Source organism: Endocarpon pusillum (genome assembly GCF_000464535.1).
Source record: "Endocarpon pusillum Z07020 unplaced genomic scaffold scaffold2776, whole genome shotgun sequence".
NCBI lineage: Eukaryota > Fungi > Ascomycota > Eurotiomycetes > Verrucariales > Verrucariaceae > Endocarpon > Endocarpon pusillum.
In genome coordinates, this window is record NW_006916237.1 from 138,714 (window position 1) to 158,082 (window position 19,369).

General features: G+C 49.8%; 7 protein-coding genes across 7 annotated transcripts; 5 read left to right on the forward strand and 2 right to left on the reverse strand.

Annotated features, from left to right (window-relative positions):
- Positions 1–445: 445 nt before the first annotated feature.
- Positions 446–1,024, forward strand: EPUS_04991 (uncharacterized protein; the record flags this gene model as incomplete). Its single annotated transcript, XM_007804109.1, has 1 exon — positions 446–1,024. One exon carries the CDS (start codon positions 446–448, stop codon positions 1,022–1,024), a length of 579 nt encoding a protein of 192 aa, XP_007802300.1.
- Positions 1,025–1,218: 194 nt separating this feature from the next.
- EPUS_04992 (uncharacterized protein) lies at positions 1,219–3,203 on the reverse strand (the record flags this gene model as incomplete). Its single annotated transcript, XM_007804110.1, has 2 exons — positions 1,219–1,863; positions 1,917–3,203. 2 exons carry the CDS (start codon positions 3,201–3,203, stop codon positions 1,219–1,221), a joined length of 1,932 nt encoding a protein of 643 aa, XP_007802301.1.
- A 1,039-nt stretch (positions 3,204–4,242) lies between these two features.
- EPUS_04993 (protein yippee-like 3) lies at positions 4,243–4,682 on the forward strand (the record flags this gene model as incomplete). The annotated part of the gene is made up of 2 exons (XM_007804111.1): positions 4,243–4,341; positions 4,449–4,682. 2 exons carry the CDS (start codon positions 4,243–4,245, stop codon positions 4,680–4,682), a joined length of 333 nt encoding a protein of 110 aa, XP_007802302.1.
- Positions 4,683–5,365: 683 nt separating this feature from the next.
- Positions 5,366–6,588, forward strand: EPUS_04994 (uncharacterized protein; the record flags this gene model as incomplete). The annotated part of the gene is made up of 4 exons (XM_007804112.1): positions 5,366–5,484; positions 5,547–6,325; positions 6,384–6,435; positions 6,486–6,588. The coding sequence occupies 4 exons, from the start codon at positions 5,366–5,368 to the stop codon at positions 6,586–6,588; spliced, it is 1,053 nt and encodes a 350-aa protein (XP_007802303.1).
- A 775-nt stretch (positions 6,589–7,363) lies between these two features.
- Positions 7,364–8,570, forward strand: EPUS_04995 (uncharacterized protein; the record flags this gene model as incomplete). Its single annotated transcript, XM_007804113.1, has 2 exons — positions 7,364–7,760; positions 7,849–8,570. The coding sequence occupies 2 exons, from the start codon at positions 7,364–7,366 to the stop codon at positions 8,568–8,570; spliced, it is 1,119 nt and encodes a 372-aa protein (XP_007802304.1).
- A 1,636-nt stretch (positions 8,571–10,206) lies between these two features.
- On the forward strand, positions 10,207–11,941 carry EPUS_04996 (uncharacterized protein; the record flags this gene model as incomplete). Its single annotated transcript, XM_007804114.1, has 4 exons — positions 10,207–10,989; positions 11,043–11,334; positions 11,386–11,755; positions 11,812–11,941. The coding sequence occupies 4 exons, from the start codon at positions 10,207–10,209 to the stop codon at positions 11,939–11,941; spliced, it is 1,575 nt and encodes a 524-aa protein (XP_007802305.1).
- A 4,751-nt stretch (positions 11,942–16,692) lies between these two features.
- On the reverse strand, positions 16,693–17,867 carry EPUS_04997 (uncharacterized protein; the record flags this gene model as incomplete). Its single annotated transcript, XM_007804115.1, has 3 exons — positions 16,693–17,173; positions 17,256–17,397; positions 17,513–17,867. The coding sequence occupies 3 exons, from the start codon at positions 17,865–17,867 to the stop codon at positions 16,693–16,695; spliced, it is 978 nt and encodes a 325-aa protein (XP_007802306.1).
- Between the last annotated feature and the right edge of the window lie 1,502 nt (positions 17,868–19,369).

Consider the following 19,369-nt stretch of genomic DNA (forward strand, 5'->3'; position numbering starts at 1 on the left):
TGATAGGAACAAGATGAGTGTTTACAATTGCTAGGTTACTAGGTACGTAGTACTGTAACCACCGGCCTGCAGGACGCAGATCCAGGGTGTCGTTAGTCGAAACAGTGGGTTGGCAGCCCAATCAGCTGAGCAGCTCCCCCCTAAAATAACTCAATCTCATGCCTCCGACCCCACCAGGACCTTGGCGGCTCCCGTGCCTCAAGCACAACAAAGCACAGCAGTTCAAGAGGTCATGCCGGTGCATCACATCCCGCGGAGCATTATTTACCGATCCCATCTGACATGCAACTCTGATCCGCCCAGGTTTCTGAACTCCCTTACAGCTAGGCCACGCTCTATTCTCACCAATCTGACCACATGAGACAGCAGACATACGTAGTATGACTGTGTTGCATTGATCAACGTGTCGGATTTCTGGCTGTCACCCTGTCAACTGCCCGCGGCCATGGTGGACATCCCGATTCCCTACCAGGCATTCTTTCTCTGGATCGAGCCTGCGGCAACATTGGTGGGAGCATTCTATGCTTGGTCCATGCCTGAGACATATCTGCAATTGACCGACAAGGGATCCACACCGGGCCTTCTCGGGCTGCCTACTGCCACCCATATTGCACTCCGCCAACTGGGAAATCTGTACTTGGCCTTCGCGCTGAGTGAGGCACTAGTTCTTCGGTCGACAGCTGACCTGCGCGTCTGGCGCCACTTCCTGCTCGTCCTGCTGATTGCAGATTTCGGGCACCTGTACACATGTCTCCCTCTTGGTACCGGGGTCTATTATGATGTGTTAAAGTGGAATGCGATCGACTGGGGTAATCTGGGGTTTGTCTACTGTGGCGCGAGTATTCGGATCAGCTTCCTCGCTGGAGTTGGATTGGATAGTAAGAAGTCGAAGTTGAGGTCGAGGTCGAGGTCGAAGAAGACGATTGATGCCAGGCCCGATGTGAACGACACCATCGTAGTGGATCCTCCTAAGGAGGAGCCTAAAACACCAAAATCCAAGAGAGGCAGGAAGAAGAAGACCTAGGGACTATGTGGGCTTCTGGGTCAGACTATTTGAAGCTCCATGACTCTGTACTCAGTCTCGAGAATACTACTCGGCTCGATGGTTGGGCGGATGGAGCTGAGCATTATGGGTGCAACCCTTGCGGGTTGACAGCCTGAATTGCTGAATTAGATTCGTGGATAGAACCACAGATTGACGTCCACCATGAAGGATTTCTATACAATTTCTGACTCGCCTCTAAAGCTCAACCCGGATGCTGTTCGACCGAAACCAGGCCGAGCCACCCCATTACGACTTGTGGTACGAGATCTTCTACTGTGAGATCGATGGCGACTCCTACGACGGGAAGATCTGACCTGCTCCTCCCGCTCGTCGTCTTGATAGATCTGGGATTGCTTCTCTTCGGCAACAGGTCGAATATGTTGCCTTTTCGTCTTGCTGTCTTGCTGTTGTTTGGAAGCTCCATACTTCGGCTCATCCGGTATCACGGAGTCGTTGTCGCTGTCTTCGGCCTCCTTCGCCTTTTCTTCCTCTTTATCGCGGTTCAACTGGCGCGCTCGAACATGAAGCCTTCGTTTCCAGATCAGGAAGATCCCCAGTACCAGAGCGGTCAGAGTGATGGCGACCACCCAGAATATCCAGAAATGGCGGCTGACATGCACTTTGTCGGGCTGTTGCCAATCAAACACACCCATACTGCAGATGGCCGCTACCGCAGTTGCCGGCAGGAACGTCATGGTGACGATACTGATGGTTTTGTTGGCTTGTGCATCCTTGAGCTGGGATTTCATGCCCATATTCTGATATTCGACCGATTGCTGGTTGAATTCCGCATCATCTCGATTCATCAATGCGTTGATCTGTGACATGTGTCAGCACACTTTTCGATGTACATATAGTATAATTGACGTACATATTCAAGAGCATCCTTGGTCCGTGTCTGGAAGTAGGTACAAGTATGAAGATTGTTCTGAATCATGCTCGCTATATTGGTGAGCTTCTCCTGAACTTGTGGGTTCGTTCTCTGGATGAATGTGGTATGGCTAGTCGATCCAACCTCGAGTGCTTTGGGGAATATCTTGTCCTCGAGATACTGCAGAGTATCGAGCAGTGACTGTGTGAGGTTCTGTTCGAAATTCAGTGACCTTTCCAAATATGCAAGCTGGGTCGTGATGTCGTCAAATTGGTCTATCTCTTTGTACTTCTCTTTCTTTGCTGCGTCTTCGAAGCTTGCAACATCATCTGCTAGTCGATTGATCTCCCACTGGGTGTGACGAGAGTATATCTTCAGAAGAATCGTTGGAAGATCTAGGGGATGCTCGTACCATCCTTGCTTGTCCGGCGGTGACAGCTGATCTCGGAGGTTGCGGAGACCAGCGTCCGTCAGGCCATCCAATATCCCTCGAGTCTTACCATCTTGAAGATTATGTGACATGGCAAAAGACCAGATGAAAGGGTCGTCGCGATGAGGATAGTATTCGTTCCTCCATTTTCCTGGGTATTGTCTCCTGTAATCTACAGCTCGTCCCTTCTTATCTTGAGCCTCTTGTTGCAAGAAATGGAGCTGTCTTGCAGGTCTAAGGACAAACGGAAAATGTATTATCATACCTGCAGCGATTGTATTAGCATGATTCTGCGCTCCATTCGCGTTGAGCTGAACCCGTTTATACCTACCAAGACGGATCGCAATTGGCTCTTTCTTTGAGAAATCCCAGCTTGTCTCTCTGTGAAAATTGCCTACTTCCCTAGCTTGCATCCGCAGGTACATCCAATGCTCCGGAAGATAGTATTTGGTGATGAGCTCCTGTACGGCCTCTGGTGCAAACGGCAGGTAATTGATCTGTTTCTTTCCCCCTTCACTCAAGTCATCATGCCAGGCTTCCTGATTCGCATCCATTGCCGGACGCGTGACCAGCAGACGAAATACAAGCTTCTCGGTCCTTGAAGCCCGAGGACTGTCTGGCTCAAAGAGTCGCGCTGGTAGCGTTCTTGACAAGGGATGCTCCTCGAGCCTCGTAGCAGCCCCATTGTGGTTCTCCCAAACATCCAGTGTCCGAGCATCATAGAGAGAGTATATATCCTCTTTGACAGGGTCTTGAAACGCTCTGCTGTCGTCGGTAGCATTGGTAGCTTTGAGGGACGCCCCGATGGGATCAAGGACGATCTCGCGAAGGCGAGCATCAGCTTCGTTCTTGCTCATGATTAACAAACTGGCAGATTGTTAATTCAATGTCGGTTATGTTAGCAAGGTTTTTAACCAAAGGGTCCCAATTGCAGCTCAGCCCCATGAGCAGTGGTCTGAAGTACTTTACATAATGGAAGAGCTGTCAGGGTGCCACTGACTCCAGGTCCGAGTACAAGATTTGATCACGAAAGCTGATATACCCAAGGTGCAGCGTGGTGGCCATTTTCTACTTTGGGGGCCATAACTTGCAACACGCCGTCCATGCGTTTATGGCCCACCTGGTCAGTCCCTGCATATGAGCACATCGACTGGTCTGCACCACACCACAGTCTTTCCGGGTGAACACTGTGCACAGCTATGAGGCATCAACCGTTTGAGCAAGCTTGGGCATTAACTTGGATCTTGTGACCAGCCTTTTCAAGAGCCATATAGTGGTTGGAAGCACTTGAATCGCTGGCTCTGCATATTCTGCGAGACGGGCGGAGGACGGAGGTCTCGGCTCGGGCCTCCACTTCAGTCACTTTGGTATTTATACATGGTGGAAGCCTTAAAGTGCACTCCAAACACTCTTTCGACTTCACATTATCCCGTCGCTGCAAGTGTTTTAGCAGGTGATCCTTGATGAAGTGGCCCTGATCGTGTACAAGAGCCTCAGAAACTGCGCTTGAGAATTAAATTCACCCATCAATTTCAGGCTCATCTAGGCCCGTGCCACTGATCTCAGAAAATAAAGTCAAATCCGGTGACCTGGCGTGGCTTTGACGGACACCATCTGCTCTCGGTGTTACTCAAGAAAGTCCTGTGACCCGATCAGCTCCATTTATATACATCCCCCGGTAGCGTGGTTCGACTGCCTCGCGTGCCGCCAGTAGCAGCTGGACAGATCCTGACAAACAAAGGACGACAAGACACGCAAACACGCAGTTTATATAACGCCTCTTCAATAACCGCTCCCCCACGCATCCCTTCGAAGCACTCTTGGGCATTCTTACCAAAACTGACGAGCGATAAGTACTGAGATCCTGCCAGAAGGCCGGGTGGAGGCGGACCAAAGATGGGCCTAGCATACAACGTCTACCTCGACTCGACCAAGATCTTCGGCTGCAAGAACTGCAAGACACATCTTGCCAATTACGATGATATCATAAGCCGAGTACGCATCTATTCCCTCCTCTATCTTCCCCTTCCTTCCATACTCCATTGCCAAACCTTGATCCCCTACCTATGGAACCCAACTGAATATAATCCTCTCAACCACAGAACTTCCGCGGTCAACACGGCAAAGCCTTCCTCTTCTCCAGCGTCGTCAACATCAAAGCCGCCGAAGCCATGGAACGGAACATGACCACGGGGAGACATGTCGTAAGGGACATTATATGCCGACAGTGCAATGAGACGGTTGGGTGGAAATATGATAAAGCCTATGAGGCGAACGAAAAGTACAAAGAAGGGAAATTTATACTGGAGGCGGAGTTGCTGCAGGTCGTGTACTGAGATGAGGAGGGGATGCATTCAGAGATCTCCTTGTAGACCCCTGTGAGCTCCACCAGCTTATTGAAGCGCGGGATGGGACTACGAAAGCCAATTTTGCTAGATATTGCATAGGATTATTGGGGTTTTCGGTTGGTGTTCTAGGTGTCAACTGGTGAGAGTAACGTGAGATGAATTGGAGCTGATCCAAAGTTTGATTGGTAACATGCGATAGAATTTCTACCTTCAACTGTACATTCGATGCTATAAAATACGCAGGTAGTAGTATGACACGAGGCCTGCCATTAAAGATGTGCCACGCCTGCTATTCCTCCCATATTGACTCTGAGCCTTTTGGCTTTCAAGCAGTAAGAAACGGAGGAGCCGTCCGTAACTACAGGGTTACCTGTGCAACTCCACATTGCGGGGGCGGGGCAGTCACCTCGGCATGGCCAGCTTGGAGGGGCAATTGGACCTGATCGTCATAAAAGATGCATGGCGTGGGCAAGGGCAGAAAATTACACTGAATGCTTGGGTAATAATACCGATCTCTGGTTGTAACTATCTAGTCATATGAGAACAGGACTCTTTAAGAAAATAGCGAAGATAATTTCTCCTCCGGTACAAGTACTCCGCACCGGTGCGACCGAAATTTGAAAGCTTTGGGATTGAGGCTTCACATCTATAAAAGTATGGGAAAAACCACGATGCGAGCTGTTGTGTTCAAGGGACCTTATAAAGTCGAGCTGGAAGAGAGGCCAATACCACAGATTCAGGAGCCAACGGACGTCATCGTGAAAGTTAAATATACTGCCTTATGCGGAAGGTAAATCAATGTTATTACCCTTCGAAGGGTCCCATCAGCACCACAGCTGACACTTTACTCAGTGAGCTCCACGTCTTCCGCGGCCATCAACCATCGCCCACAGACATCATCATGGGCCACGAGTTCACCGGGACAGTATGCGAAACAGGCTCTTCAGTCAGCACTGTAAAGAATGGGGATATGATCGTTTCGCCATTCACCGTTTCCTGCGGCAAATGCTTTTATTGTGAGGCTGGGTTCTCATCACGATGCGAAAAGTCTCAAGTATACGGCTCCACGATTCTGAGTGGAGGACAGGCGGAGTATGTTAGGATTCCATTGGCTGATAGTACAGTGGTCAAAGCACCAGAAGGGATTGACGACGTTATGCTGTGTTTGATGGCCGATATCTGGCCAACTGGTTATTTTGCTGCTGCTAATGCCTTTAAAGGGATCGAAGCCGAGAAGGTCGGTAAAAGTACTGTTGTTGTGATCGGATGCGGACCAGTGGGCCTTTGCGCTTTGATCAACGCTCTGGATTATAAGCCCAAGCACCTGCTCGCTGTGGACAGCGTACAGAGTAGGCTGGATCTGGCAAAGAGCCTAGGAGCTGAGCCATGGAATTTCCAGACCGATAGAGAAGGCTTGGATAGGAGAGTCAAGGAGCTAACAAATGGACGGGGCGCAGATACTGTGATCGAGGTGGTAGGTTTGAGTGCGGCTCTGCAGACAGCTTTCGAATTGCTTAGACCTTGGGGCAACATCTCAAGTGTTGGTGTACACAATGGGGAAATACCATGGACGGGTAATCAGGCATACGGAAAGAACTTGAGAGTTCAGATGGGAAGGTGTCCAGTCCGAAGTGCGTTCAAGCCCAAGAAGAAGACCTTCTGTGCGGTTTGCTAACGAGTGGAACACAGGCATTTTCCCGCAAGCTTTGGAGAAGTTGCAACAGAAGCAACACCTGCTGGAGTAAGTCTATAGCGTCTTGGTAGACTGCATGAAACTGACTTGGTTTCTAGTTTTATGGCAGACAAAATCATGCCTCTGACCCAGGCAGTTGACGGATATGAAATATTCAATAACATGAAAGCACAGAAGGTTGTTTTCGAAGCAGACAAATAGGAAATCAATGGACGATCTCGCCTGCTAACATCTGATCACCGTCTTTGAAAGTCGAGTGATGTATTACCTTTTCATTCAATCATGGCGTAGCCTTAAAGCAGGATAGTGATTTGGCCACTCAACAGTCGAGGCCGGCCCAGGTCTGTCAGCGGAAGAGCCAGCCTCAGGCCATGGATCGTTCGTGAATAGGTCATGCATGATATGCCACTTGTTGCTTTGATTTCTGTTTGTGGAGCATTGGCAGTGACGACAGGTTTTGGAGACGTGTCAGATGGTGTATGTAATTTGGGGTCAGAGATGAACGCGGTGTGATGGCTGGGAGGCGTGAAATCAGCCCCACTACGTTTTCAAGCTTCCCATCCTGATTTTCTACCAAAATTTTCTATCGAAATCATGTACCTTTGCATATTCAGACAACAGTGACTCTCTTCCTCACCCTCACCTTCACCTTCGCTCTCGTCCCTGTCCCCTACCTCCATTCTACTCTCTCACCCCTTCTCACCTCTTCTCGACATCGTTCTCCCACAACTTCCCCTCACCTGCTCCACCACCCTTACCACCCTTACCACAAGCTCTGACCACGTTTCCTGCGTTAATTAGGCGAGTACTGTTCAAGGTGGCACAAGACAACCACAGTGCTAATGTTTTGTAGCATTCTTCGCTCTCTTAATTGAGTGTCCATCGTCGTTATACTCCCCACTCAATTTTTACTGGTCAATCAATTTTCCTTCCCGAGCCGCCAATTCCGCCGCGTTTTTGCAGAGTACCTCTTACCATGGCCGCCGCTGATACTCAACACGCACCTGATCATGGCGAGGATTCTGGTCTTGCAGAGTCAATGAACCGAATGAATGTAGGGGACCATGAAGATGCACCTCAGAAGACTGAAGAGGAGTATGCTGAGTCCCAGCTCACTCTTCGTGCCATTGTTTCTTCCAAAGAAGCCGGTGTAATCATCGGCAAGCAGGGGAAGAATGTTGCAGATCTTCGTGACGAAACTGGGGTCAAAGCTGGCGTCAGCAAAGTTGTTACAGGGGTTCACGATCGTGTCCTAAGCGTCACCGGAGCTTTGCAAGGAACGGCTAAGGCTTACTCCATTGTCGCAAAAGGTTTGCTTGAAGGGGCACCACAGATGGGAATGGGAGGGATCATCTCAAATAACGGCACTCATCGTAAGCCTTTCAATCCCTGGTGCTACAAGTGTTACCTCTCAGGCTTGTCTCGCTCTGTTAGGTCTATGCTAATCATTACCTGGCACAGCTATCCGTCTGTTGATCTCTCACAACCAGATGGGGACGATCATTGGTCGGCAAGGTCTGAAGATCAAGCATATTCAAGATGTGTCAGGCGTTCGAATGGTTGCGCAGAAGGAAATGCTACCTCAGTCTACCGAGAGGATTGTTGAAGTCCAGGGAACTCCTGAAGGCATCGAGAAGGCCATTTGGGAGATCGGCAAATGCCTCATTGATGATTGGCAACGTGGTACTGGTACAGTCTTATACAACCCTGCTGTTAGAGCTCAGGCTGGCACTGGCCCTATGAACAATGCAGTTGGTGGTGTGCCTTCACAGAATGCAGGCGGCGGCGGGTACAGCGGAAGTGGAGGACGATCATACAATCGCACGGGAAACGGAGCTGACTTTAGCGAGGCAAGGGGCTTCAATCGTAACGCCAGTGATGCAGCTGCGCGAGGCAGCGGCATCCCCATGGTGACGGAAGATGGTGAGGAGGTCCAGACTCAGAACATCAGCATACCATCGGACATGGTTGGTTGCATTATTGGACGAGGTGGGACTAAAATCAGTGAGATCCGGAAAAGCTCTGGTGCCCGCATCTCGATTGCAAAGGCACCACATGATGAGACAGGCGAACGAATGTTCACGATCATGGGAAGCGCATCTGCAAACGAGAAGGCTCTATATTTGTTGTACGAGAACCTCGAAGCCGAGAAGATGCGCCGAAGCCAGCAACCGCAGGAGTAAGGGTCCTGGCAATGCTTGCATGGCGGAAGCCTTCTTACATCACTCCATGACTACCACGCAGAATGTCGTCTTGATCTGACTTGTCGAATCCTTGATGTTCTTTCGGCGTCGAAAATAGACGAAGTGCTTCGCTCGACGCGATTTTTCCACGATGACGATGTGATACCACACCTGCTAATTCCGGCAAACGAGCTGACGACTGACGAACACTCTCCTCGAAGTCAGAGACTACTCTGCACTACCTAACCTTCATTCCGAGCCTGACGGGCAACTCAACTTTTATGAAATCGACATGTTTTCCATTCCCTTCTCTGCAAACCGACCCTCCGGCCATCCCAGCGCATTCCAAAGCTCGATCCCACGTTTTTGTGTTGATCGAAGTGAACAACATCCACGAAGCACTTCGGTGGTGCTATCGGACAGTCAGCTCGAACATGACGCAGAAGCGCATGCATGTGTTTGACCAGTTTAGCCATTTACCAAAGGCAGAGGCAGCAAATCATGTTCAAGCAGGTCAAATCAAAGATGACAACCCAACAAAGTGATGACTTCTTTACTCTATCTAGCTCAATGAACCCCCTCCGTTACCTCACCCGTTGCAACATCCACCCACAACGTGATTCGTGGCAAATTTGCTGCACCTGAGTTGTTCCCAGAAACCGGCCCTACGCCTTCTTCATGCACAATTGGCCCCGTAACTCTGTTGGGTAGATGCCTAAACCGTCCACATCCATACATATCCGGTATGCTGGTAAGCACTCGAGTAGCTGAGCTCCTAGTTCTCCTCAAGCTTTCCCCGTAATCCAGATGACAGGTCAGCACACCATCTTTTTGTTTCCGCATGTGTCCGCATGTGTTGGCTCCGCGTGATCTCCGTCGTTGCCCTAAACGAGTACGTGCTGTGGATGGGAACGACGGGTAATGGATCCAGAAGGGGGATTGTAGCGTGATTGCAATAATCACCAGTTCAATGATCATGTCCAAATTATTGTTTCATCCCTGGCTGACATCAATGTAAAAGTCGTTGGAGTTGTGTAGCTTGCGTTTCAGACGACTGCGGGCGCCTATAACCACCACCACAGGCGCCCAGACCACCTTGTCCGCTGCTACTAGTTACTAGTATTTGATGGAGAGCTGCGAGCTGAGATGAATGATAATTCCTTTCTCAACCACCACGCCACACTTCTAACAACAGCCCTGAATTCTTCGCGACATAGATCTCCTCTCCTACTAAGCTTCTTGTGCTAGTATTACTAGTTCCGGGTCGTGAAGAAGTCAAAGTACGGAGTACAATCGACGATCACGGTGCCTGAAAACTGGTCAAGGATTTGAGTTTGCAGGGGTCTCCCACCCGCGATTTCATCACTGAAAGACCACCGTTATAACCAGAACAACATTCAGCCCCCAGCCTGACCTGGCACCCAAAGTCTCTGACTTCGTCGGCCACTTTCAATCGAGTCTCTTGAGCGCTCAGCTTCTTGTCTCTCCGGTCTGATAAATCCTGCAGCTGCATTGCTCGACACTCTGGCATAAGATTACTGCACCAGGCACCAGCGCACAGAGTGGGCTCCGATAGCCGTGCTCTTGGGGCCACAGCCCAACTCGCCAACATTGTCGGACAGCCTTCCCTCTCAACATGTCCTCGCCCGCGACTCTTCTCCGTCCTCCAATTCCTGGTGCGAGGAGTCAGAGTGGTTCGAGGACGCCTCGCTTGACGCTCGGAATACCGCCCTCACCGAGCGGCAAGCCTGTTGCGGGTGAAGGACAACCACCAGTGCCTGAATTGCCTCAGATCCGACCTTCGTCACGCCCTACAGCTCCGAAACTGTCATTAGCTACCCATGGGGGTTCAGGTGTTCCGCAAGAACCACGACCGTCCTCACGTCCTACCGCTCCCAAATTGTCACTGGCAACTCCCATGGGAAGCTATGGTGCTCCGCAAGAAATTGGGTCCAATCTAAGACCACAAGTACAACCGTTGAACATTTCTGCAGTAACAGGATCGAGCGATGCAAGCAATCATTCAAGATCGGGCAGTTTCACAGTGGGCGATGGCCGAGCAAGTAGACCTGAATCCGCATCGTCTTCGACGTATTCAGCGCTATCCTTTGCAATGGGCTTGAGACAGGGCCAGATGGGTACACCAGATCCATCTTCAGCTATCAGCTCAGTCTACTCAGAGGCTGGAGGAGGCACATCAATGGAGCGGGAGGGGAGCATGAACGGGTTGCTGGTCGACCTGGAGCAACTGAGCATCGAAAAGGGACGGCCATTGGACGTGGATGATCTGGACGATGAAGGTTGGCGTGCCGCAAGCGAGCAGGACAAAATCATGGAGCTTGGCAGTCTTGGAGAAGGTGCGGGTGGTGCGGTCACTAGATGCATTCTCAAGGGTGGGAAAACGGTATTCGCATTGAAGGTATGTCCTTTACCACCCTAGGGGTTATTTTTCAAGCAATACTGACCAAAAAGATAATTACAACCGACCCAAACCCAGATGTGAAGAAACAGATACTTCGAGAGCTGAATTTCAACAAAAACTGCGCCTCGGCCCATATATGCCAGTACTATGGTGCATTCATGGATAAGTCATCCAGCACGATTTCGATAGCTATGGAATTCTGCGAAGGCGGCAGTCTCGATAGTGTTTACAAAGAGGTCAAGAAGTTGGGAGGCAGGACCGGCGAAAAGGTCTTGGGCAAGGTTGCGGAGGGTGTTCTACACGGTCTGACATACCTGAATAGCCGCAAAATTATCCATAGAGGTGAGGCTACATCAGGGTTAAACACGAGACCGATCTAACGGGGTTTGCCAGACATCAAGCCTTCGAATATTCTCCTATGCCGAGATGGTCAAGTCAAACTCTGCGACTTCGGGGTCAGCGGTGAGTTTGGCACGAAAGGCGACGCCAACACCTTTATCGGAACATCGTACTACATGGCACCAGAGAGGATACAGGGCCAGTCGTACACCATCACTTCCGACGTCTGGTCGCTAGGTGTCACTCTGCTCGAAGTTGCACAGCACCGATTCCCGTTCCCTGCCGATGGTACCGAGCGGCAGCCAAGAGCCGGTCTGATCGATCTGCTCACCTACATCGTTCGCCAACCGATCCCAAAGTTGAAGGATGAACCCGATCATGGCATCAAATGGAGCGAGAGCTTCAAATATTTCATCGAGTGCTGGTATGCCTATGTTGTTCTGCTGATGCAGTTTCGGTTAATGTGCTAACAGTCCACAGTCTGGAAAAGGAGCCTCCCCGTCGAGCAACACCATGGCGGATGCTGGAACATCCGTGGATGGTCGAAATGAAGAGCAAGAAGGTCTCCATGTCGACATTCCTGCGCCAAGTATGGGACTGGAAAGACTGAAAACAATCTCCAGCCCCGAGGTTGGCTTACGCTCTATTCCCACAATCTTTGTATTTTTTTATTTCTTTGGCCAACGCTGGCACGTACTGGTTTCAGCCCGCATTGGTCTGCAAGGGAGACACTGGCGTTTGGGGGGGGGGGGGGAAGGAAAATAATAGGGGACACTGACTGGATGGGTTACACTCTAAACGGATGTTGCTTACGAGCGTGTGTGTGTGTGTGTTGGTATCGATGTGAAATGATGTGAGGACTCTTTTGGCAGCATAGTTAATTCTTCCAAACCTGTTGAAAATACGATCGCATCTGGCCTTTGGTGAAGCAATTTACTACGTACATTCTGTTGTTGTGCCAAGTCGAATTCGGATGCTTGATTAGCCTCCTCTGTCTCGGTGCGCCCAAAAGTAGTTAGTCTCTTTTCTTCGCCTAGTACTATACTTCCTCTTACTACTGAGTTAGGACCGCATATATGAATCCCTTACTCTACCTTCCTGTGCGTATGTCTTTCCTCAATGGGTTCCATGCCATCCACTCGATCTTGTCTCGTCTCGTCTCGTCTCGTCTCTACAACATCTTCAGACCCCGACACTTCTACTTCTATGCTAACGCCTCAAAAGAACGGTGAAGCTCCCTTTCCCACGCCAGCATCAATGCCAGAGTTACATGTTTACAACATGCCCCCCTTTTTCCGGTCCGGATATGCCTGGTGCGGCGTTTGATTCTGGAGGTCGAGGCCCTGACGTCCAGCCGTCAATATGGTTTGATGGCGGGGCCTTGATAGGGTGGCCCTGGGAGAGGAATGGTGGGATGGTTCGACATTTTCATGTGCAGTTCCCACTCACTCAGTACACGGATCGGCAGTGATAGTAAGCGATGCTACTTGCGATGTCGATGGTGTTTCGTTGTGGTATCAGTGGCTTGCAAAGTAGAAGGTATCGTCTTGTCTTCCATCTTCCTCGTCTTGGTTTGAGTTTGGTATAGAATTAGGATTTGATTATGTATTACTCCGTAAGCATTGTGGGATTAGATGATTTGTTGATGATAAAAAAGAATTTGGTGATTGTGTTGAATCCTATAAGTGAAGAAAAAGAGGTACATGTCTCTCTTGGTTATGACAACCCATCAATCCTTATACGTGTCGACGAAAGGACTAAACGTGTTAGATTGATCCTTCATGAACGCAGATGCTCTAACGTGCTACAAAATGATTCGGTTGCGGATGAGGATTGATACAGAGGGAGGCATTTCAGCCACGACAAGCTGACTTTTTCTTTCAATAAGTAATTGGCAAGGGAAGATCTGCTTGAATCAAACAACGCCTAGGCTGCTGGATCGATGACTCTGATGTGTCTGATGTCCTTGGTCTTCTTTCAGGCTCACTTATATGAGGTTTTCCTGTGTTGTCACCTTGTTTTGGCCCTCATAGTAAGAGTGTCTCTGTGGCGTCACTATATGTCTGGCCCAGGAGCTCGCCTTGCATGATGCATCTCCTCTGAATTTTGCACTTACGTTTCTTTAATGTTGAGATTTCTGCCGCGGCCAGATGAAGATGGATGCTGAGCATATGTATATGATGCCCCTCATAGTGCATTACCAAGTTCTCCATTTTGAGCTGGTCATACGCATCCTGCTCCTGGATGCCTTCATGAATCTCATCGAGCAGGCCTCTGGCAGCGGCCATCTCGAGTTCGTATCGTATAGGGACCGAATGGCGTGGTCATTTTTCACCAGAGCTCGTCATTCCGACTTCATGGAGGTTGCTCTCGTCAATGCAATCGAGTTGGGCGCGCCTTAAATATATTGAGCTGGCGACGGCAATCCAGTGTTATTGATGGCGTACGTTTCTGATTCTAGGATCATGAAAAAGTGAGAGGTCAATTATAAAGGAAGCGGCGAAGGTTCAGACGTACACCCCGCAAGTCGCAGGAAGAAGGAGCGACGCGCGAGCCCAACCTAATGCTCAATCTCATCTGCGGCTACAAGGCTAGGTGATGAACCGCCTGTCCGAGACTCGGCAACTGCGATCTGCTGATTTTTTGAGTCGAATGCAGGCGGACTTTGAAGTGGCTGCCCGCTGTCTCAGTCCATGACTTGGTCTATCTAGCTAAACAGATAATACCAGGGTTCGCTGGAACATCATGTCGTCCACTACCGGTCTGCAGCACCGGGTCCGAACGCAGTATCCAATCTTTAGTGTCGACCACGGAGCATTTCGTCGGAACGAAATGTTTTAAGAAACTTCTGGTTGATAGATATCCTGCCATCAATGGCGCAAGATGCCAAAACAAGAGATTCGACAGTTAGTGAACCAATAATCCATCTTGCGTCGGGCTTCGGGCCATACTCTGGCCAGCGACATCAAGGTCTGCAGAAAGGAAGGTATAGGAGGGCTCAGGCGTACACAGGAATTTCAACTCTGCCTGTGATACGGACCCTTCAGCAAATCGGCCAGGTTTTGGCGATTTGTATGGCAAAATCCAACTTCCAAGGGGTAGGCCTTAGAAAGCCGATTTTCGATGCTTTTGGGGCATGTTGCTACCACTGCTCACATGGCTCGTGGCAGTCCACCTCTTCCCTTCCTGTACCAATCATCTTCTCCCATCAGAGCACATCTCAGCCTGACCTTTTCCTTTTCCTTGCTCCTCTCCCTTCCTCTGTCCCTCCAATTTCTGTATTCTGTCCCGGTCTTCCTATCCAGCTTTGCGTCATCCGTCCCATCTTCTTGCAGTCTATCAGTACATCGTTGCTTCATGTCCCTGACCCTGCACCATATTTTGTTGCACCGAATCCCAGATAAATTTGCACCCCGTCTCCCTGTGGCACACGGCATGGCCAGCTCGATAGAAACCTCCCCCGCAGTGCGGAGGACAGCATGTACGGAGTGAGTTGGGGCTTTTGTCCCGCTCTTTGGGAGAGGGCTACGAATCCTGGCATGAACAATTCAGTACAGAGTGTTGCCCAAAAGTATTTGAAGTACGCTAAGGATACACGTGCCAAGAGGTGCACTCTTGCCAGTTACTACTAAGTATGTTCATTTGACTCCTCCTTCATCAGCTTTGGGCCTGCGGACGCCCTAAACATCAGGGCTTTGGTGTTAGAATCCCGGGGGAGTGTAAGGGCAATAGAACAGTAGAGGGTCAATGGAATGACTTATTGAGCGCGAAGAACTAGAATCTATGTACAAGAAAAAGGATATAAGCAGTAGGATATCCTCTTGAGTCCTTTGATGCGCAAAACAACGAAGAAGATGCGTAGAATGACGCAGAATCCACTAGAGTCCTCCTGGCCCTCTTAACGTGCACTTAGCATGCTTGGTGCGCATAACATTTGGGTAGCCCTCCTAGCCAGAATACTACGAAATGTCAAGACAAATTCATTTCTTTATCTTGGCAAGCTATCTCTTGGCGTATTTCAACTACTTCATTACTTACCAGGAGAAGGGCTTATAAAAATGTGGGCTAAGTGCCGTTAGTAGGAATGGCAACTATTCTGTCAAATAAGGACCATATTAGTATGATCAGGGAGGCATATTGTTAGGATCTCAGGGGAGTGCAAGGGCAATAGAACAGCAGGGTGTCAGTAGAATGACTTATTGAGCGCAGAGAACTAGAATCTATCTAGAGAGAAGAGAGATCTAAATACTAAGAGGCCTTTGTGCCATAGAAGAACGTAGAACCCCTTGGTAGCTGCCAAACTGCCAAACAAGAGAATGATCTACCAGAGTCCTCCTGGCCCTCATACCGTGTGCCCTGCTTGGCGGTCATAACAATATTTTGACTATAGTAGGATCATATTTTTAGCAAATAACGTTGTAAATGGTGAAATCTCATTAGATTACGGATGCCTTAGCTACATATCCTGGTCTACTCTAAGCAATGTTACGGTTAGGCTAACTCTAAGCGCACTTTGCCGGCTCTCTTACCATTTTTAAAGTGGGCTTCTTCCTGCTAAGTAGGGGCACAACTCTGTACATGGTAATCGTGTGAAGACTATCTTGTTGCTTCTTAGCATATTACTACGGATAGGCCTGAAGTAATGCTAGCTCAGCGCTAGTATCTTGACTGATAAACGTCCTTTGCACAAAACAGTTACATCTAAATGAAGTTAGATGTAATAAATTAGCTCGTCAGAATGGCTAAGTATAAAACAAGCTTCACACTGACGAATCATAGTACTGGAATCCGGTAACGAGAACCAGCCGCTACTAGCACCTGACTAACATTACTTCAGGCTCCCCCCGTAGTATACCCATCGTTATCCAGGAACAAGAAAACGGCCCTTACAACGGAAACTCCAAGGACAGAGTTCCAGAGACGCATAGTCGTAGTAGTAGTAGTAGTAGTAGTAGTAGTAGTAGTAGTAGTAGTAGTAGTAGTAGTAGTAGTAGTAGTAGTAGTAGTAGTAGTAGTAGTAGTAGTAGTAGTAGTAGTAGTAGTAGTAGTAGTAGTAGTAGTAGTAGTAGTAGTAGTAGTAGTAGTAGTAGTAGTAGTAGTAGTAGTAGTAGTAGTAGTAGTAGTAGTAGTAGTAGTAGTAGTAGTAGTAGTAGTAGTAGTAGTAGTAGTAGTAGTAGTAGTAGTAGTAGTAGTAGTAGTAGTAGTAGTAGTAGTAGTAGTAGTAGTAGTAGTAGTAGTAGCTCTCAAACTCCTCGCTTACGCCCACGTCCCACTCCAGGCTCGATATTCCAAAATGCCACCGTATCCGTCTTCTTTCTACCCTCCAGCTTCTCTGTCTCTCCTATAACAATTTACTAGCCTTCATTTCGCGTCATGCACATAAGTAACATGACTGACTTCATTCACCGCGCTCGCCTGGCGCCTAGCCTTCTGTTTCCTTCTCATCAATCCCCAAATCGCCCCACCCGCCACCAGCCCCAACAGCGCCAAGCCGCCCACTACCCCCCCAGCAATTGCGCCCGTATTATTCCTCGGCGGCCGCACCGGTCCCGGCGTCGTCGGCACCGGCGTCACCGTCGAACTTCCGCTCCCGGTCACCGGCACGCTGGTCGACCTGGTAGTAGTAGCGCTGGTGGGAATAAATGTCGTGCCGTCCCAGGTGTAGCTTGGGTCGAATAGGGGGTCGGGTTCTACGGAGATGGAGACGCTGAAGAGGTTCTGAAGCGAGATCCGCGTGCTGACGCCGAGGGGGATGCAGTCGTATTGGGTGTAGGTTGCTGGGTCAAAAGCATCGGTGCCGAATTGAAGAACGGTGCGGCAGATCGGGGCGGTGGATTGTAAGCTGTTTTTTGGGGGTGGGGCTTCATTAGCTAGGGTGCTGTTTGGGAGGGGCAGGTGGAGATTGAGGGATTATGATAACATACCACACCGCAGCAGTGGAGCTGCAGAGACCGGTGCAGAGATCCGCTTCGGTCGAGGCGTAGCAGCCCGTCGTCATGGTGTCAATGTAGCATGAGTCGGTGAAATAGATTCTTCCATCGCTTGCGACAGAGGTCCCGGAGCAGCCTAGAATAAGCAAAAACGGCAAGGCAAAGTTAGCACCATATACTCTTTTCACTCGTCCAAATTCAAACACGGGGTCCGGTGGTAGAGTAGATAGGAAGGATACTGGAAAACGTACACCCAAAAGCATTTTCCCTTGTGTTATACGCGCACACATAACCATACCCCGAGCAGGTGAAGGCGTACGCGCCGTTCCCGTCCACGTAGCCGCACGTGTTGGGTAGTTTGGACAAGCCGCCCGTCTGTCGACGAAAGAGCTTGAGCTCGAGGTTCGTGTTGCCCATTGCGGCTGCGACGACGTGCTGAGATGGAGGCGCCGCGGTGGGTTTGGGCGTCCATCCATCTGCGTCGGGTAGGAATTGGGTGGGAGTTGCGTGGGGCCCGCGCCATTGGAGGGATTGTGCTGTCTGAGGGAGGAGGGGAAGGAGGAAGGTGAGGAATGCGATTGTGGGGCTGCTGCAGTGGTGCATCATGGCTGTTTTTGGGGGTCTTTGTCGATGCTGTTGTTAGCTTGTCACCCTGTCACTCCGGTCAATCTCGCTGTCGTGGACTGGAGAGGGAAAAGAGAGTCGCAACACCACGGAGAGTAGTGGCTGGGTGGGTTGGGGAGGGACGCCTTTTTCCCCATGGACGATGCACACATGCCTGATTCGACGACTACGGGGTTAGGAAGTAACATTTCCCTAACGTAGTAGATTGGTAGCTCAGTGGGCGTGCCTCGATGGCCATCTCGAGGTTAGTTCCCCCGAAATTAGGTATCGAACTCACCAAAGCCATAATCGTATAAGCTCCTCGCTACCGGGAGGTCTCGACTCAGCTCTTGACAGTCTGCCTTGCGAGCTGATGCGTGTGCTTGATTGCAATTCCGACTCGATTGATGCAGCCGCAATCGGGCCTTGACATGTTGGCAGGGAACAGTCGTATGACAGGCCCGAGTGGGCGCATACTACGTAGTACAGCAGCAGCAGTAGCAGTACGACGTAGTAGCAGCAGTAGCAATAATAGCAATAATAGCAACAACAGCAACAATAGCAACAATAGCAAGGGAGCGGGATGTCCAACCCGGGCATGGAACATGGGATGGCTGCATGAAAAAGGAGATTGCTCGTATTCCATCTCGTGTGAGGTGGTACGACCCAAGCCTACAGCGCCATGGCTTCCGCTCTGGTACTTACTAGTACTACGGTAGGAGGCATAAGTATTGTTGGCTTCAAGCTCGAAATTCTGTATTTTACATCGCTTGACGAAGTTGCACTTTACTGAAACGACGTTTAGTTTGTATGATTCATAAAGCAGAGCCAATCACCATGATGAATGAAGGTCAAGATTTACAATAACCCCGGAGGACGCCGGACTCTTGTATCAAAAACTAGCTATCACTAGCTCACACCAACAATACTTACTACGTTTGCCTTATACCATAGTAGTACTCCGTAAGCGAGGGCGCATCGGCCCAAAGCCACGCGCTGAGCCCTGAGCCGGTCGATGAATCAACACTACGTAGTAAGCTAGCTTCAGCCATGGTTAGACATCTGCCATTCGCTGGGTCGCAGCGCGAGGACCGCTTTAGACTTTCAAGCAGCGTGGTTGCGGGGGTCGTGACAGATTCCGCCCTGGTCAGTGGGATTTCTAGGACCGGGCGTTATGAAGACGAGATGAAGACGAGATGGAAAGTATTGCCGTGACGGGGCCATGGATGCAGAGTTCAGACTTCACTCGAACTCAGAATGGCTCGTCTCCGGCCTGATACCGCTCACTCTTGGTAAGCACACAGCCTGAGTGTCTGTCCTGGTATGAGACTTGTTCGAGATCTGGATCTGCATGTTCTGCTCTCCAGTGCATGGCCAGCAGTAGCAGGTAAACAGGCACTAGAACTCTGTTTGATGTCATAACGGAACCATTGTAACACCATCGTGTGGGATGAGTCCTACCGAGGGAAACTGATTGCTGGACATTCAACCAAGAAGAAAATCCA